Below are 19,867 nucleotides of genomic sequence, written 5' to 3'. Positions count from 1 at the left end.
GGCAACTTGTTTTTAGTGTTGTGGTTTAAGTAGACTTTTCTCTTTCTTTGCAAAAGATAGATTTAAAAGTCTTAAGTAACTGGAACATTTTCAAAAGCATGTAATAAATAAATAATCCAGACAGTACAAATCTAAACATTTCTTATGTTAAATGTAGAGATATTGCTGTTACATAATCATCATCATCAATGTAAGGCCTCCTTAAGTGTGGGCGCCAGTTTTCATGCCTATACTACTATATCCAAGCTATCACCTTCATCCAATATTGTTAAATTCCCCATGGTGCAAATTAAATGTCACAAACACAATAATAATGCCAGTAACTTACATTTGTGTAACACTTAAATTATATGACTTGGAATTTCAAAATATGTCACATGAACACATATCCACCTCAAATTGCATACACAGGCCAGGAGGATAGGATTGGATTGCTTATGTGAAAAATATGTGTTATTTGCTAAAATCTAAAACTGGCAACTGGTTAATTTTCAAATACTCTAGCAGTTCTCTATACATACCCTAAAAGAGTATGGCAGGAAAAAAAATTTGCTTCAAAGCTTAATTCTTAGTAACATAGTGAAGTTTACAATTTCTATTAGGAAAAATACTAAATTGACAGGATTTGCAGGAATTTAGATTTGCAGGAACAAAGAAAAAACAACAGGGATACCATCTATTAAATAGAGATTTTCCCAGCACTTTGGGAGGCTGAGGCAGGTGGATCACCTGAGGTCAGGAGTTTGCGACCAGCATGGTCAACATGGTGAAACCTTGTCTCTATGAAAAATACAAAATTAGCTGGGTGTGGTGGCATGTGCCTGTAATCCCAGCTACTCGGGAGGCTGAGGCGGGATAATTGCTTGAACCTGGGAGGCAGAGGTTCCAGTGAGCAGAGATCATGCCACTGCACTCCAGCTTGGACAACAGTGTGAGACCCTGTCTCTAAATAAATAAATAACTAAAGATTAAAGGTTGAATTTAGTTATACCAGGACTGACAACAGGATTTGTATGTAGATTATATATATCACTTTTTCTACACGTGTGAGGGTTTCATGGTTTCAACTACATTATATTGGAATTCAAGAATAAAAAATTAGATTACAACAGAGTTCCGCTGTGTTTAAATAGGAGAAATAGACTTTTGCCTTTTCCCACCTCACATGAAAGGTGGAATGGTGACATTTCCTTTCATATATGTGAAGCATTTCATAAAGGTAAAAAAGAGTAGTCCAAGGAAAATACAAAGAAAATGCATGGCTGAAAACTTAGAGGGTGATGCTTGATATTCAAGAAAAGAACAGGAAGCAGCCATGGGGTCAGGGTTTCCCTGCATCCGAGAGAAGGCGCTCTGGTTGACTGGGTGAAAGATTTAGACTACTTCAGAAACTGCTCAACTATGAGCATCTCCTCTACTGTTTTTTAACTCATGAATTCCAGTTTCTTCCCTCTATATGGGCCTTCTCTCGGTCTTCTGTATTATTACCTCCTAAACCCTTTACATAAGGGCAAAGGAAACTTAAAAGATAAAGAAGAACATAATTGGCCATTTCTGTTGGTTTAGAAACCTCTTACTCTAAGCAGCTAATTTTTCTTTCAGCTCCATGAATACCTAAATCGTTAAAGTCAAATGGATGACTTTATAATAGTCAGTTATTTTTTATTTCAGGAGAAAAACACGGTTTTGGGGATTTTTTGTGTTTGTTTATTTTTGTTTTTTATTTAATGGCATGTCCCTGAAAGCATTTGTATCAGGCTCTTTAGATTCCAGGCAGGAGTATGAGTAAGCATTTTCAAGCCATTTTTTTTGGTTTATATAGTTTAGCTTTTTTGAAATGAAGAGAATCCATTTCCATAGAAAATATCTTGGTATTTCAACTGGAATGAGAACCTCTGGTTTGGAGAGTCCACAGTTCCAATGTGATTTAAGATCAAATGTATTTACATGACAGCTGTTTGTATTTGTCTTACGGGAAAATTTCACAACTAAAGATTTAGAAAAAAGGATCAGAAAGAAAATTATCTGTAATTCACTAAAAATGAAGAGAAATTAACTAATAACAACTGTTGTTAAATCTCATTGAATCTAAAATGCCAAATACGAAATAAGCTGTCACTTACATATTCTGAGAATGTAGGGACTCTATTGCTATAAGCTGGCAAAAGAGATTATGAAACCCCACTATATCATTCTGATTATAACTTGAGATACCATAAGCACAAAGAACTTCTAGGATTGGAACACTGGAGAAAGAGGAGCCTCCACACCACAGAAAGAACACTGCAGCCCCAACCTGTGGCATGCTCTGAAGAACTGTGTGTAAGTCCCAGCTGTGATCTTACTCCTCTCCAACAAATTGACAGCTCACCTTGTACACGAGGGAGCAGAGGGATGAAATAGGATAGGAACTACCTCTATCAGGAAGGTTGACAGGGAAAACACCTTAGCTAGTTCAATGCAGTAAAACAGCCCCAGTTAAGCTTCATTTAACAAATATAATCTTTGGGATTATATTGTTTGGTTTCAGACTCTACTCCACCCTACTCTCTTGAATTGGATTCCAGATTAATTGTTTAAGTCACTTTTTTTTTAACCTTCCTGTCAGGTCTGTTTTTTCCATCAGTACTAATATACCATTTATTATTTTTTTTTTGAAGAAAAGAAGAAAGCCTTATAAAGATAGCCAAATAAGATGATATATATCATCTCTGCTAAAGTCCTGCTATGGAACTGAATTCCTCATATTTGAAATGTGTCCCATGAATGTAAAAGACATAAGCAGTCAGTCCTGATGGCTAAAAAAGGCGAATGAGGTAACAGTAACACTGATGGGCTGTTTGTCTCAAATGTCCCATAAATAGAAATGTGAAATTAATTTTTTTCAATCTACATTCTCTCTACTCAAGGAACAAACTCCTCAGTGGTGAGCTGAGGTAAGGCATTTAATAGGGAATGGTTGGAATTTGAGCTGTCATTTCTATGCTCATATTGGGAACTTCTTGCAGAAATAAAAAGTATACTTAAGTGCTTATTTCCAAAGTTTGCTGTACAACTCATGAACACAGGACCACACTTTTTTTTTGGTGGAGGGTGCTTTTCTTTTCCACTTTCTAACTAAGCCTATTGAAAAGATCTCCCTCTGCGGTATATATGCTGCAGGACAGTTGGGGAAGGACTTTACCCTAGGCCTGCTGTTGCAACAGCTGGTGGCTTTGGCATTTTCATATAAACATGTGAGTCGAAGAAGAATTTCTCCTTTCTAATTGGCCCCATTCCCCCCTTCCTGGGACATTCCACAATGCCACCAACAATGAAGTGCTCAGAAAGGAGGAATCATTTCTGTTTATGTGAAAATAGATCCGAACTCCACGAGTGAAGGGAAGAAGTAACACAAAGCTTCAAAGACCACAAAGAGAACTTATAATCAAATCTGGATGCTGTTTCTGAGATCTGGCAGTGCTCCTCCATATGCCATATGAATGCCAGGTGAGCTGGAGCCAACTGCCTTTCCTTCTAGCCTGGCCTATCTCATTCTCTGTGCAAACTTAGGCAAGCTGTTTGCTGAAGTCATGCCACAGGATTATCTGTGTCAAGCGTGAGTAACACCCTCGGTGACCACCCACTCTCAAACAGGAGCAAACCATTTCACTGTCAGGAGTGCTTCATATAAACTAAGCCTAAAGTTTATAAAAGTGATGATCAAAAAATGCCTTCAGGAGGCAGTAGAGCATCGCAATAAAAGGGCATGGATTTCTGAGTAACTCAGAAGTGAATGAAAATTCTAGCTCGGGACTTTCTACATATGTGACCTTCCTCAGGCTATTTATCTGAAGCTCAGTTTGCTCACCTGTGAAATGGGGATTCTAATGCCACACCCAGAGAGTCTATGTGCTGATTACATACTCCTGTATAAAGCACATAATTTATATTCAGGCTCACTAAGTGTTAGTGAGTGTTATCAGGTGTGCCCTACAACTAGCCTTATTGTGGCTTACACTATCAGGTGTAGCTCCACATACAGTATAATACAATGCATAAAATTGTTTTATGCTGGCCGGGAGGGGTGGCTCATGCCTGTAATCCCAGCACTTTGGGAGGCAGAGGTGGGAGGATCACCTGAGATCAGGAGTTCAAGACCAGCCTGGCCAACATGGTGAAACCCCATCTCTACCAAAAAAAAATATAAAAATTAGCTGGGCATGATGGTGGGCACCTATAATCCCAGCTACTCAGGAGGCTGAGGCAGAAGAATCACTTGAACCTGGGAGGGAGAGGTTGCAGTGAGTTGAGATCACGCCACTGCAATGCACTCCAGCGTGGGCAACAGAGTGAGACTCCGTCTCAAAAAAAAAAAAAAAAAGAGTTGTTTTATGCTTCTTACCATCAAAGGTATTACTATAATTCAGCTTGGGGGAAAACATGTTTGGAGGCTTGAGGCAATCTGAATTATAGCAAATTAAATAGTTTTCTCTGTTTTTCAATCTCTGCTCCTAAGAAATTTGAAAACGTATGCATCCTTTTTAAAGAAAAATAATCTGTTGACACTAGGATTTTATCAGGAAGAAAAGTACCTTTCTGAGTCTTTATCTAAATAACACAACTGATTTCTCCATTTCATGGCAGCCAAATCACCCCTACTGTTAAATACTTGTTTCCCTAATACACTTCAAGTTTCCCTTTTGGTGGTTAAAGCCTGTTTCTTCTCATTTGCCACATTAGGCAATTAATTGGGTATTTATAGGCAGCTATCATAAACCTCACTGTCACCGCCACTAGTCATACATCTTCAATTCCCCACATCTTGCTACTTAAAACCTACCCCTTAATCACCTCATCATCTTTGTCACATTTTTAAAGTTTCCTTCCACTTAATCAACTCCATTTTCTAAGCTAGAGTACGAACAATTGTGCAGAATTCTCCTCATGCAGCTTTACTGAGGCTCAATGAAGAGGAAATGTTTTCTTCTTAAGTGATTTCTTTAGATCCCAGGATAGTTTCTGCTTCTAGTGCAAGAGCATCACCGTGTGAGCTATTCCTGATCTGCACGCCAGTGTTACCTTCAATCCATTTCCATTATTAATGACTTTCCTTGTCAAATGAAGCTCTTCTGGTGGGGGCTGAGCCCACTAGTGGTGAAATCACCGGCCCCCTCTGGAGGTCTCTTACCACACAGGCTCCCCGGGGCGTGCTCCCGGCCAACCCTCTCCTGCCCAGTATTCATGGATATTCAGCTCTCGCAGAAAGAACCCACTTTGACACTCCTTGGGAACACTGGACCCTTGAGCTAAAAAACAATAGAAAATCCTGACCCTCGGAGGACGGTCAGTTTTCTTATTTGGTTTCCTCTCCCTCTGTTAGCATAATCCAGCCAATTTCTCCATTAAATGACCATTACAACTGGTCTCATGTGGCTCCAAGGGACACATGTTCCTAGCGGGGTGACCCAAAAATCACTTTTCCACAGGATCTTAATAAGCGCTCTGGGGGGAAAAGGGCTCTGCTATCAAAGAACTTTGGGAAAGATGGTCTTCAATATCTCCCTCTTAGAGAGGCAAACACATTTTAGACTATCAATGCTTCCAAGAAATGTCAAAGTAAAGAAAATTCACTGACCTTTGCTCAATGCAGGTTTCCCAAAGTTATTTGACACAGGGGTCATTTTGTGGTAGCACAACTATTACTATTTCAGAAAACTAGGGTCCTTTAGGCAGGGAACATTTAGGAAATGCTGTGCTCTATCATGGGCCCCTCTCTAATTTCCCCTAAACAAGTTGTTACAGTGTTAGCTATGACCGCTGCATTATTTTCACCTGCATGAACTGTCTGACAATGATGATTTTGGAGGAGGCTTTCACACGGCATGGTCTACACTGACTTTATACACAAAATATTTACCCAAGAGCTCCTACTTGGAAAACAGACAAAGAGGCCAGTTTGGTCTTGCACACATCTGGCAGTTACAGTCCCAGGATCTCCAAGTCCTCCCTGTGTCTTATTTGATTGGTCACTGTCATATGTCCCATTACACAGTGCTTCTTGACAGCCAGGACTTGGCACAGAGTAAACACTAGATAAACATTTGTTAAACAAAAGAATGATTTGTTTTAGTGTATTTCTTAGAGAAACATGAGTGATTGTTTCAAGGTTTAATGGTTGAAAAATTAGTCATGTAGCTAGTCTTATTTTTCCCCAAGACTACTTGTTACTGCAGATGAAGATACGAGTTTACTAACTATCTATGCTGTGTTTCCACTTAATCCTTCTATGTGATGAGCACTGGACATTTATTATTATTTAATTATTATAAGTTGCATTGAGTATTTGGTCTTCCTGTCACAGATAAGAAAGCTTCCACTGAAATACATGAGACAGGCTGTCAATTATCTCCAAGCATAAATTGCAAAACCAGGCTTTGAGCTCAGGTCTCAGTGACTAAGCCTGCATGCTCTCCATTCTAGCCTATTTTGTATGCACACCACACATACATCCTACATGTACACATGAAAATATCAAAGAAGTTAATTAATATTTTTATGAATCATATTTTTATTGTAGCTGAAAATGTATATAGCATGAAATTTACCATTTTGACCATTTTTAAGTGTACACTTTAGTGGCACTAAGTACATTCACACTGTTGTGCAACTGTTATGCCATCCATCTCCAGAACTTTGTCATCTCCCGAAAGTGAAACTCTGTATTCTGTAGACACTAACTTGCCATACCCCTCTCCCTCTAGCCCCTGACAATCGCTATTCTATTTTCTGTGTCTATGACCTTGACTACTCTAGGAACCTTATATGGAATCACATAGTATTTGTCACTAATTTATTTTTAAACTTTTCTGGCCATAGTATCAACCACATGCTTGGGGACGAAAAATCATCTTAACTCTATTATACCAACACAACATTGTTTGCAGTTTCACTAATGCTGCTCTAAGGAATCGGGCTCTAACTTTGAAATAATACCAGCCCCAGGTCAGCAAGAGGAAATTTGCCCACACAGCACCATGGCCACAGAGATCACTGGAAAGACAAAAATTCTGGGTGATTACAGGAAGCAGCTTAATATCTTGGCTCTTTTGATTATTGAGATCTGCATATGTATCCCAAACATGTCTCCTTTATTCCCCTTCCAAACAGCATCTCTGTTAATGCGTGAAAACAGTACAACTAGGGGGAAATGTAGTCCACATGTTTTGGTGCATTTACACTTACATGCTCTTGAGAATATCAAAATAGCCTAACAATACATTTTCCGATGGCTGCTGCTGCTTTTTTTTTTTTTTAATAGAAACACAATTGCAGGCTTTGTAAAAAACAAAAACAACAACAACAAAAATCCATGTAATCCCAAAATAGGTAATCCCAAAATAGATAGGCTGAATCTAACTTTTAATTCTTAAAATGTAAATATTATTTAAATAAATGTCAACTGAGCTTCAAATTTAAAATATATCCAGCAGCCTTTAAATTAGAGACTGATGTAAGTAAGGTAAAAAAAAACCCGAAATAGTTGGTTCAACTTCCTTTTTTGGCTCAATTTTAGGAGATAATAGTAAATAGAGAAAAGAGGATAGATAAAAGATACACCCAGAGCTGGGTTTGAATTGCAACACTAACATTGGTTGGTGTAACAACATTCAGTAAATCTCTATTTTCTTATCTGTAAAGTGGACATAGTAGTATGGCTTACTGAATTGTCCTGGCGAAGAAATAAATGGTATATAAAAAGTATTCATATATATACCATATATAGATAAGTATTAAGCAGATGTTTATTTACTTACATTCCCTCCTCTCAAATTTGAATGCTCCACAGCAATTATGCCATTAAAACCTATTCACAAAATATAGTTATGTGCAGCATAGTGAATTGCATTTTTCTGTTAAATTAAAAGGATGAAAAGACTAATCCCATTAGAACAAGAAAACAGGGCACTAGAAGCTGAAGTCAGTTATTTAAGATCACACATGAACTTGAAGGCCCAGCAACAAACAGAAAGCAGAATTAGTCTTCGTTGCAGATATTCTTTAAGTCTACGGAGGGTAGTTAGTGCTTCTCTGGCTTTTTGTGGCTGCAGCATCTTCTTGGTACTTTTATTTGACCACATCCCCACTTCAAATGCCCAAAATGTCCTGTTATTAATTTTTTTCATTTTTCATTTGATTAAAATTTGGTTTTTGCTTAACTGTTTGAAAAGCTTACGGCTTCTTGAAATAACCTGGGATTTAGAGCTCTTAGGAACATTTCAAACAGACATAAGGGTTGTAAGTAGGTTAGACTATTTCGCAACCCACTCCAATAGGCACACAACCCATTCTGACTTACACAATGTTCAGATAAAGGGCAAATTAGGGAAGCATTTCAAGGTCCCTCAGGCCCCCCTTCCTATGTAGTGTTAGAACATATTACTCAAAGGAGGAACTCAGAGACATGCTGACTGTTAATGCTACATCCAGATAAAGATATGCCATGAAGATATGGTTTCATAAAAGCTGATACATACAGGACAAATAAGATTCGGTCTAGCTGAGGAGGGAAGCAATAAGGCCCACAGACCTAGCTCAGTACCCCAAATCCTGAAGGTTTGGGGATATGAAAAATGGGATATGATACATTTCCTATTGACTATAGTAAGGTATCTGGAGGTTCTTCTTTAACCCCTTTACTACCATTTATCTCCACCAACATCTTATTAATATTAACATAACATTGTGTGCTTAGTCAAAATTAAACTACGATCCTTTTACATAAAAAGATGGCTTGCTCTATCTGGCTTAGTCAGATAAATATTTTATCTAAGTCTTCTTAATCAGAATACTTCCTGACATCTTAAAGACTGATATTTAAAAAAAAAAAATTCCATGAAATTCAGCCCCATTTATCTCTTCATGCACCAAGCAGTCCCTTCTTGGTAATGCTGACGGAAAACAAAGCCACTCCTCTTTGAGAAAGGATTAAAATGACTCCCTGTCCAACCAGGAATAAACTGAGCAATAAAGCCAAGCAACTCACTCCTAGCTGAAGACACTTGGAGGCAAAGATAATGGCACTTCTTGACTCTTCAAGTTAACGCCATGACACTGAAGTCCAAACTGGAAGATAATTTTAAAACTTTTGTATTTAGCAATCGTAAGGTATTTGTTTTTACTTCTCTAATCAGTTTACATGTCTAATTAAATTTGATTAATTTAATTTATTCCCTAAAGGCTTATCATAAAGTCAGTACTTAAAGTTGATCCAGAAAGACTTCTTTGTGTACTGAATGAAGGTTGGCTGCAGCTAATACACCAGGAACGCAATCAAGAACTGATGAAAATTTCTGATACATCTTCTGACACAATAACAAAAATGGTATACCATCATTTAACCTTTCACTCTTCCTGTGGCTTTTTATTTTTCTTTTGATTTCTATATTCAGGTTAACATTCAATGGTCCACTCGGATTATTTAAAACACACCTCTAATCTCAAGGATCATTCTGCATAGAAATACTGGAAAAAATCCCAAAGAATGTATAAGTCCAATTAAATATTCCCCCAGGAAAATTCTTGAGTATAACTATCACTTCCTAGTAGTGAAAACTTACTCTGCACCCCAGGAATTCATTGATAACTTAGGGTTGATTTGCAATAAGAGTTTCTTGTCTGTTAGACACATTCACTTATCAGGAAACCCACTAGGGTGTAGGTTGATGAGGATATGTTGCAAAGGAACAATTGAGTTCTTGGCAGCTTTCCAAGTCCCAACTAACAGAAACAAGAATTCCCAGAGCATGAAAGCCCAGGTCTCACAAAATATTTCTTCCTCATGCCACAGATAAGCATAGTTGATGGAGATCCCTGAGTTGTATCAGCGACAGTAACTTGGCTCTTGGAGCTTCTCTGGTGCCTGATGGAAAGACATACCTGGGGATGTAATTCATGCCTCCTTTGTTTCCTCCCTGCTCTCCTAGGAAGGAAAATTACTGTGCCATTCATTTCTCACAGAACAGTAACAATGTCTACTATCCCACCTTATTGTTATAGGGACTTCCAGAGAAGACTCCAGGCACTCATTGGCAAGTCACCTGAGAATACACTGATTGATTTCACTCTCAGTATCCTGCCATGGGTTAAGGATTTAATAATGGTAAAAAATAATTGAGGACTTTGGGAAGTACCCTAGCTAGTCTATTTGAAAATTCACTTTCCTGCCAGCTTTCTCTCATTTTGTTGATAGACTATAGAAACTTCCTTTCATCTCTTTCCTCTTTTTGCAGCTTAACCTGGTCCCTAAAGGAGTATGCTCTTTCTAGAAGATAGATTATGCACTACGCACAACATGAAAACTTTACACACTTTTCCTGTTGTCATCTGAAGGGCCTTTCTACCTGGAAGAAATAACTTATCTCACCTTTCATTTTCACATTGGTTTTACACAGAATTCCTTATGAGCACCAACATACTTAAACTTTATGGAGAGATATATGCCGAAACTTTGGTTCCTCTTAATTTTTCTTTTTCCCCAGTGAGATTTGTGACAGCTTTCCCCATTGCTGTTATCCATTATAGAAATTTAACTGCACTTTGAGGACATGTGATTTCAGAAACATGATCTAATTTTCTACCTAAAGGGAAGAAAAAAAGCTAAAAGTAACAGGGGAAGGCAAAATCTTGTGTAGCATAGAAAAGGCAGAGTTGTAATGCATGGAAAATACAAGGCAGTTACTCCATTTAATGTATGGGCTTCAAACTGAAAACTAACTAAATAAGTAAAACAAACTGTTATCAGAGAGCTTCTGCAGGTAGCCAGTCCATTAATAAAAAATGCATACTGAATAAATGGATCATAAATCATGTTTTGGATTAGTAGTTTTCCATTGTAATCATCATCCAGAAAATGTTCTTAAGTTCCTAGTTGGCATAGAGGGTGCTGGTTAGACTTCAAATCATGACATTCTTGCCCTCCAGGAGCTTAGGAAGGTATACTATCTCAAACCCAGAGAAGTGTTTTAGATCATTACTTACAAAACATCTTGCAAAACATTCAGAAATACAATGTGTCCGATAATACAACAGAGGAGTACATTCAACTTTATAAAAATTCACCTTAAAATCCAAACATCAATATTCTAACAATTTGATTGAAACTACACTAATGCATGGTGGTGACTACTGTCTCTGCATCCAACACCCACTAGTTAAAAACTGCTGCAAGTTCCAAATGTGAGTATTAAAATACTATGGAGAAAATATATTGAAGAACTTGGAGCTGCTTTCTGGAAAGCATAGATCAGGGGACCAGCAGGCAGAAGTAATTCAATTTCGAATCCTTTTGCATGTATAGAAGACTGCTTCTCCTTCACAGCTCAGACACACTCACCACTGACACACTTCCCAGAAGTGCGACTAGAATCAAATGACTGCAATGCACATTCACAGGAAGTATCGGAAAAAGGTTATGGCGAGAAACTGCAGAGCTACACATCAAACTCTATTCCAATGACATCCTTTGAAATTTGGCGCTCAGCACCAATGCTAACTTGGCACCTCCACAGTACATGTAAAGACAGCATGCTCCACTCTGGCTCAAAGGCCAAAGGCCAGTGCGATTGCAAGAAGATGCAAATGGTGAATGGCTTACAGGAAATTGGGCAACCTTTGGAATGTGATAACTTATGCAAGATCTTCCCACTAAAGTCACAAATAAGATGAAATTTATGTAATGGCCCATCTCCTGTTGCAGAAATGCTGTGGTGTAAACTTTAATGTGCTTTTTTAATTTCCGTAATTAACAAAGAGAAATTTCTATGAATTTCACAGTGTAAAATTTAGGACACTGTAAGTTTTACAAAAGTCTTCAACAGAGATATAAATTACTCCTAAAATCAATCCATGAGAACATCTGCTAAACCAGTGGTTTCTATCCAAGCTCCACTTCCAAATCCTACCTTTATTCCTCAGACAGTAGGAATCTCAGGGACCCTGGCATAGATATCTTTGAATTTTTTGGATTCATATTGAATGTGATTATTAGCTCTATTTTAGAACTTATTCATCTGGCCTCTGGCTCCCTCTTCAGGGTCCCTGTGAGCCTGCCCCCTCCCTATTTCTCCACCGGAGTGCTTTCTCTGCTCCTCCAGGGTGCCATGCACTCACATTGTTCATGTATCTGTTTGCATTTTTTTTACATTATATAATTTCATTGAAGAATCCTTGGCATCATTGATGCATCATAGGATCATTACATCTATTAAAAAGCTATTTGTTCAAATTTTCTCATAAAAACATGAAAACATTTTATTCTATGTACAATGATGTATACAAATGTAAATAGGTCATCAAAGAGACCTGAAGTAAAGAGGTATATTTACAGTAGCACATCACAGTAAATGGAAAACCACTCACAGATTCAACATTGATACTGCTTTTGTACTTGGCTACACACTGAAGGTGAAGCATACATTTCACTTTTCAGAGAAACTTTTCCTCAGCCCACACACTAGGTGAGGTCTCCCTGGTATGTGCACCCAGAGCCTTGAGCTGTTGCCCTTGATTCTCCAAGGAAGCATTCAACCTACTTTTCCATGTTCACTGTTCATGTGTTTCCCCTGGCAAAGCATAAGCTCCATGAGGGACTGGTCCCATTCAGCTTTCTCCCCCGAGCTTACGTAGTGTACCGGACACAGTAAGTTTAGTTAGGTTAGTTGTGGGGGAAAGGGGAGGGAACGTTTGAGGTTTTAGCACAAATATATAGGTTATATTAATTAAGAGCAAATTAGTACATTGTGCCTACCATGCTGACACTTCTATCACTAAGCTAATGGTGACCTCAAACTAACAACCACTTCCCTCACTGAGGGCTCTTAGAACACCAGAATGTTGGAGTCTGGCAAAGAGACACATGATACCTGTTCTCACTTATACGCCCATTGATAGTTCATTTTTCTTTGTCTCTCTTCACTTTTAACTGTATAATAGGCTTTAAAGCTTAGATGAGCATGTACTTTAACGAATAATATACTAAATAAAGAACAATAGCATTAGCGTAACTAAAACTCACACTTAGAGATAATTCATGGGCTTAACTAGTTTGCATGCTTTAACTAGATCATCTGAAAACACAAATTACATTTCTTTCCTAATTCTTTATTATAGTTTGAAGATGATAGAGAATTATATGAAAGGGAGTATTTGCAATAGATATAATAAAGGATATCATTTAGATGATACTACTTATTGTATTTTAATAATGGTAATGATTACAAAGATTGAAACAATGTACTAAATGGCTGGAATAATTATTTTCTTTAAGTAGCCAAGAGGGATTTTTAAGAGGTAAATAATTTCCCATCCTTGTCCAAAGTATATTAAACTTGGGTTGACCAGTGCCTTTAACATATTAATCAATAAACTCTCATCTGAAGGAATGCTATGTGGATTTATACAACTCTAAAGAAGGCTCTATAAATATCACATGATTTACTGCTGTTTTTAAGCGACAAGTTTCTGGTAATGACTAAGATAGAAAGTGCTTCAGGCAAATTAGTGCGACATACAGAAAATTAAGTGATGGTTGCAAGCAGTTCATTAATAAGGCAGGAAATATAAATAAGTAGAATAATTTGGAATGGTAATAAGATGGTAATGCTAATAATGCTAATAACAATCCTAATAAGGATTGTTACTGTAAACGTGAAGATGTGGATATGCATGTGTAAATCTATAGAACTATGTCTAGCAAATTCAAAATGTGTCTCCACTAGTTAACCAGAAAACAGTGTAGCAAAAGTCACCTCTAACTGTAGCCTGTGTTTCTTGTTTTGGCAGACATATCACATGGAGACATTCTGAGGAAATCTGAGTTATGTCTACAGCATTTATGAGTTCTCCAATGGAGACATCCCCAACAAAGAAAGGCAGAACTATCATAGGTAAATAAAATCAAGGACAGGTAGAATCCACAGACAAACTGCAAATTTAATTACTGATAAATTCCCTTTGCATTTAATAACTCTTGTCCTGTCTGTGTGGCCTCTTATTGGGATACAATGGATTACGAGATACAATAGCCTCTTTTTATCTGACATCTATAAGCAGAATTGTCATTCCCCTCTCATGAGGAATTCAGATGTGCTGCACTCAAAAAACACTCAGATTCTAATTCCAAACATAAACTAGACTCATGCATTTCATCTCAAATCTGGGAATTCCTGTATTGATAACTCTATAGAAAGAATACAAGATAACAGGATAGACATACCAAAAAGATGACTAAGCCCTATAAACATTAAACAAAAATAGAATTTTCCAAAGGGAGATTAAAACAAAAAAAAGGAGAAAAAAATTGCTGTGGATCTGAGAACTCTATTGTAGTCAAGTGAATTTTTTACTCCAATTATTTACTTCTCCCTGTGCCCATGCTCCTCACCATATAACACTGAAATTTCTCTCAGAAAGAGTCACATGTATTTCCCCACCCTTTTGGATACAGCCTAAAACTTGCTTTTGGCCAGGCACAGTGGCTGACATCTGTAATCCCAGCACTTTGGGAGGCTGAGGCAGGTGGATCATCTGAGGTCAGGAGTTTGAGATCAGCCTGGCCAACATGGTGAAATCCTGTCTCTACTAAAAATACAGGAATTAGCTTGGCGTGGTGGTACATCCCTGTAATCCCAGCTACTCCAGAGGCTGAGGCAGCGGAATCGCTAGAACCTGGTAGGCGGAAGTTGCAGTGAGCTGATATTCTGCCACTTCACTCCAGCCTGGGTGACAGAGTGAGACTGTCTCAAAACAAATTCATTTAAAAAATAAAACTTGCTTGGACTAATGAAATGCAGGCAGAAGGGTTTGCCAGCTGTATACCAACATCTTATGTAGCACTGTAGTTTCTGCTTGCCCAAGTGCTCTGCAGCTGTGAGCATCAGAAGAGCAGGAGAGACACATGGATTGGAAATGACTTCAAGCACAGGCAGAAGCTAAACCTGGCCAGACCTGGAACTAGAAGCAAAGCTACCCAGCTGAGTCCAACCTATATGAAACTTCCGAGTTAATCTAAATGCGTGGGATAAACAAATGCTTATGTTTGAAAACCATTAACAGCTTGAGGTTATTTCTTACACAGCATTCTTGTTACAATGGCTACCTGATACATTTATAAATTAAAGTGGGCAAAAGAAATATTCTTCCCTTCTAGTAATCTGTAAAGAATATTTCCTTCCTCCTGAGATTTAGCTTTCATTTATTTACAATGAAAGTCAGCAAATTCATGCCTGATTGAAAGAGCGTTACCTCCAATGAGTTCATTCTAGGTTGACCACTGACTTTTTTCCTCATTATCATGCTGACAATCATATTGACTTTCAAATGCTTACCCTTTCTCTAATGTGTTGGGGATACCAACCCCTGTATGACCTCATCTGTAAACTTGTGGGGTTAAGTGATCACTGGTTCTTCAGGGCCCAGACTTCCAAGGAGAGATGTGTGGAAGATCACAGCATGGTGGGCAGAGGAGGAAAGCTAAACAACAGGAGTGCTAACCTATCAATCAGCATAACTCTGCTTCCATCTGTGTTAGCCATGGATTCTTCATGTGGAAAATCAGTTTTACTGTTTAAATATCAAAAACTACTAGACCAGATGTTTTCTAAAGTCTTCTAATACACAAAGCCCTATGATTACATTTTTATTTTGACCACTCCCTTCTCTTTATTTCTATTCCCATGACCCTAATTTAAGACACTATCACCTAAACTCCTGTATCACTTCCTAACCTGACACCTGCTTTAAGCTGTAAACTGCGTCATTTTATTCCCCTACTTAAAATGAGAGAAAATCCAACTTTAACGGGGCCCCTAGGCTCTCCCTATCACTCCAGTTCCCCACCTTTCATCCTGGCTTAGAACACACCCCACTCTTCATCACCTTGGGGTTTTCTCCCATGCTGTTCCCTCTGCTGGAAATGCTCGTCCTCTATTCTTTGTGCCCTTCAGTGTCATGTTATAAGTCGGCCTCTCAGACAGACTTTCTTGGATCACCTAAACTACAGAAGGCCCCACCTGACCCCTATCATTCTCTATGACAGCACATTCTTCTTTCTTTCTTTGCACTTATGACTTACAGTTATGGAAACAGTTGTTGGTTGTTACATTATTCAACTTCCTATTAAGTATCAGCTCCAGGTGGACTGGGCTGAAGTTGTCTGGTTTATTTTTGTATTTTTAGGACCCAAAGCAGTACCTGGCACATAGTATATACGCAATAATATAGATGAGTGCATGAACTAATGAACTTCTTAGCTTTTGTCAACATTTTTTCTACCACTTTTCTACATCACATAACATTTCCCTAGAACATGTGATCTCAGTCTTTCATTTGCTTATACCTGCTCTCTTAGTTACCTTCCTTAAACCATGCATAATGTTCCTTATGTTCTTGAACATTAGAATTTTCTCTTCAACTTTCTTTATTCATCATACTTCCCTTTTCTTACTCTTTTCATGTGCGAGTGGTCACTATCTGGTAGGTTATGGGAGATTATTATAAAGCTGATCCCAAATCTTAGAATTAGATTCTATTTAGGAAAAAATTAACAAGAATAGTCCTTCAATAAATGAGACCAGATACCTATAGAAGTAAATACTCTATGCCACCTGACTGAGGTGACTGAGGAGTTTGGCAAATACCTAAATTTCAAGTAAGATGACCAGGAAATGGTTTTAGGAAAAAACAATAACAAAAAGTATATCCTAGCTAATTTCATTGACCTCCGTCAGAAGAAAAGAAAAAAATAAAATAAGTGCTTGGTTTGTGTATAGCCTAGAAAATATGGACACAATGAACAAATAATGTGGAACTCCATTGCTGGAATATGGATTTTCCAGCAATGCCTGGGATAGAGAAACAACATATCTGATAAAGGTAATATTATGATTATCAGAGAAATGAAGGCTGTGGGAGGGAAATGTATTGGTCACAAGCTCTCACTATGGTTTAAATGCACCACCTAAGAGGATGCTTTTAGAGTAGGCATGAGGCTACTGGCTGCTGAAATGAGAGTTCCCTCTGCAAGTGAAGAAGCTGGCATTTCGGCTTAGGCAGCGGTCTCTGGTGAGTTGGTTTAGTATGAGTCAACTTACAAAAATTCAATCTATTCTGGGTGTACCGAAAACATTTAGTTTCTTGATCTGTAAAGCCAAGATCCATACCTTAAACCACAGTTCTGAAAGAAAAAGGCCGAGCCCGGGCAGTCAGTAGCCTTCCTTGGACTCCAATTATATCTTGCCTGGCTTTCTTTCCAATTCTCATATGAACCACACTCTATTTCTTGTTATTGGCCATACCTATTACTATCAACCTGTTGATAATTACATGATGTACTTTCGTGAGCACGTGATTACACAAAAGGAAATTAAGAAATGCGAGTTTTTTTTTGTCATTGTGGCAATCTGACACTCCTTAGAACTAAGACACAATGCCGTAGTCTCATCATACATTTCTGTGAGTGCATTCCCCTTTTACTCAAAGTTATAAATTTGGATAATGTCTTGGAAAGTTGTTTGGGAACTCATAAGCCACCTGTAGTAAACAGCATATGGGACAATTAATAAAGAAAGGTGTCAGAGAAAATACCAAAACTTTTCAGACCTGGGACGGAAATCTTCCCCACAGTCGGATGCTCCATCTCCATAATAAGGCCATTGTGTAATACCTGAAAAGGCAAAAACAGAGAGAAAAATAACTTACAAAATAAAACTATCTTCAATTACAAGGCATGGATAGTCATCTATTCAGTCAACATCAAAGAACGATATGGCAAAACACAGAGATGTTTAAAATTTTCATTTGATAGTAAATATTTGACATAAAAATGTTTCATCTTATAATACACCAAATGAAGCCAAAAAAGACTAGAGGATTCATGGACTAGAAAACATTTCAATAAGACCTTCCCACTCTTAAAATTTTTATTTGCCCCTAAATATAGCAGATGATTTCCTCTCTTTCATCTATGGATGCTCCCCTAATATTAAAGCTCAGCCCTTTCCTGCATAACCTTATGGCAGGACTCGGTCAAGGTCAAGAAATAGCACCTCAAACAGAGCAGCACACTGAGGTGGTACACATGCTCCTGGAAATCTGTGCAGCAGAAGGTATGGGGAGTCAGTCCGTTTGAAGAATAAATCAGAGTATCCAGAAGGCTCGGTGACTGCTGGAGGTGGAAAGATTCAAGGCTGCTGTGACAAGCAAATGAGCAGCAGACAGCAAATCCAGAGGAGACCCAGGTCAGAGGTGTGCACAGGGAAGCTGAACCAGGAACGTTTTCAATGGTGGTCAAGACCATAAGCAAAAGACTAGAGTTCAGAAACAGGATTCCAGGATACTGGAGTAAAAAAGCCAGAGACTTCATCCCAGAGGGCTGATTAGGTTCTCATGCAACGATGAGGCAGGAAATTTAAAAAATAATAATAAAATAAAATAAATTTTTCCATATTAAATTAATTTATTTCAAAGACAATAATAAGTATATTTTTATAAATTTTTATTCTCTATAACTTCAAATATTCTATTTTATCTAAAAAATACAATAAAATCATAAAAAAACTAAACAAACCTAAAACTACAATTATCTAAACACCATAATAAAAATTATAAAATAAACCAATACAAAACTCTTTAAAACAGAACCTAAATAATAAACATCTAAATTACTTAACAAGAATCATATACAATCCTAAATTATAAACCTATTTTAATTTAATTATCTTTATCCTGCCTCTATATCCCTACTTTCACACACTATAAACTTACTTCAAACTAACCCACCCCCTTTTATAAAATATATATAAAAATCAAATGCTACCTTTATCCTAAACCCAATCTTTAAACACGAAATCTACTAAATCTAAATACACTCAATAATAAAAAATACCTTCCTTTATATACCCCAGAATCTCTCTCTAATCCTCCTAATCCCACAACAATGGGACCTAGAGAGGTATCTAATGTCCCATCAAGAACATAAGGTAGCCTTGGCTTGGGATTAAGATCTAAGGCCAGTTACTAGTGCAGGGACGTTCTACCAGTGCCTGACAAGAGAAATATACTTGATGCTGAATCACTTGACTGCTGAAATGAAGCAACTTAAATCCCTGGCAAATGAAGGCTGGAATGTTTCCCGGGGGTAGGCAAAAAGACAAAATCTGCAGTGCCCTCCAACTCTAAGTGGTGGATGAGCTGAGGGCATGGAACCAAATTCTGGAACATAAGTGTTGAATTATTAGAGGCAAAATGTTCTGTGATACACAAATAGAAATGCTACTTTTCTTTTTTTAAAACAACAACAACAACAAAAAACAATTGGAGGCTACCTGGTTATACCGTCTCAAAGAATCCAACATCTATTACTGGAACCTCAGTAAGACATTTATGGGTATCTTACCTATAAATTGTGTTTCACCTGCATTATCTACCAAGCAGAGAACCTCTCTCTTTCTGTCCTGTATGCGCATCTAAAGGACAGAAGTATTTCAGTGGCACAGTAATCTTACAGACCACAATTTCATGCCAGCATCCGAAAGAGTGGCGGTTACAATGGTTCTACAGCATTTTGAGCTTCAGGTAAAAGTAAGATTTGCCTATCTATCTTCTTACCATAATCTATTCACAGAGTAAAAGAGCATGGAATAAAGAAACTAATAATGTTTTCTCACTTTGCTAAACTCAGAGAAAGAGCTTAAATTTCTTGGGTTTTACTCATTTCCAGTGAGTTTTTGGTCACATCATAAAATAAATCATCAATAAGACAACTTCATGGGTGACTTTTTAAGTGTAGAACTACAGTTTTGCTATGGCTAAATATTCTGGCTGCGCCTGG

The 19,867-nt window shown here is 37.7% G+C and overlaps 1 protein-coding gene across 3 annotated transcripts in view; it reads right to left on the bottom strand.

Moving 5' to 3' along the window:
- SUGCT (succinyl-CoA:glutarate-CoA transferase) overlaps positions 1-19,867 on the bottom strand; it is a 738,264-nt gene that overhangs the window by 95,247 nt on the left and 623,150 nt on the right. For all 3 annotated transcript variants that reach the window (XM_033193764.1, XM_033193766.1, XM_033193767.1), the window contains one exon: positions 17,638-17,701. In XM_033193764.1, coding sequence (XP_033049655.1) covers positions 17,638-17,701 — 64 coding nt within the window. The remainder of the gene's footprint in view (positions 1-17,637; positions 17,702-19,867) is intronic.

The sequence above is a fragment of the Trachypithecus francoisi genome, unplaced genomic scaffold (assembly GCF_009764315.1).
Source record: "Trachypithecus francoisi isolate TF-2019V2 unplaced genomic scaffold, Tfra_2.0 Lachesis_group4, whole genome shotgun sequence".
Classification (NCBI taxonomy): Eukaryota; Metazoa; Chordata; class Mammalia; order Primates; family Cercopithecidae; genus Trachypithecus; species Trachypithecus francoisi.
This window is presented reverse-complemented; position numbering and strand designations above follow the sequence as displayed.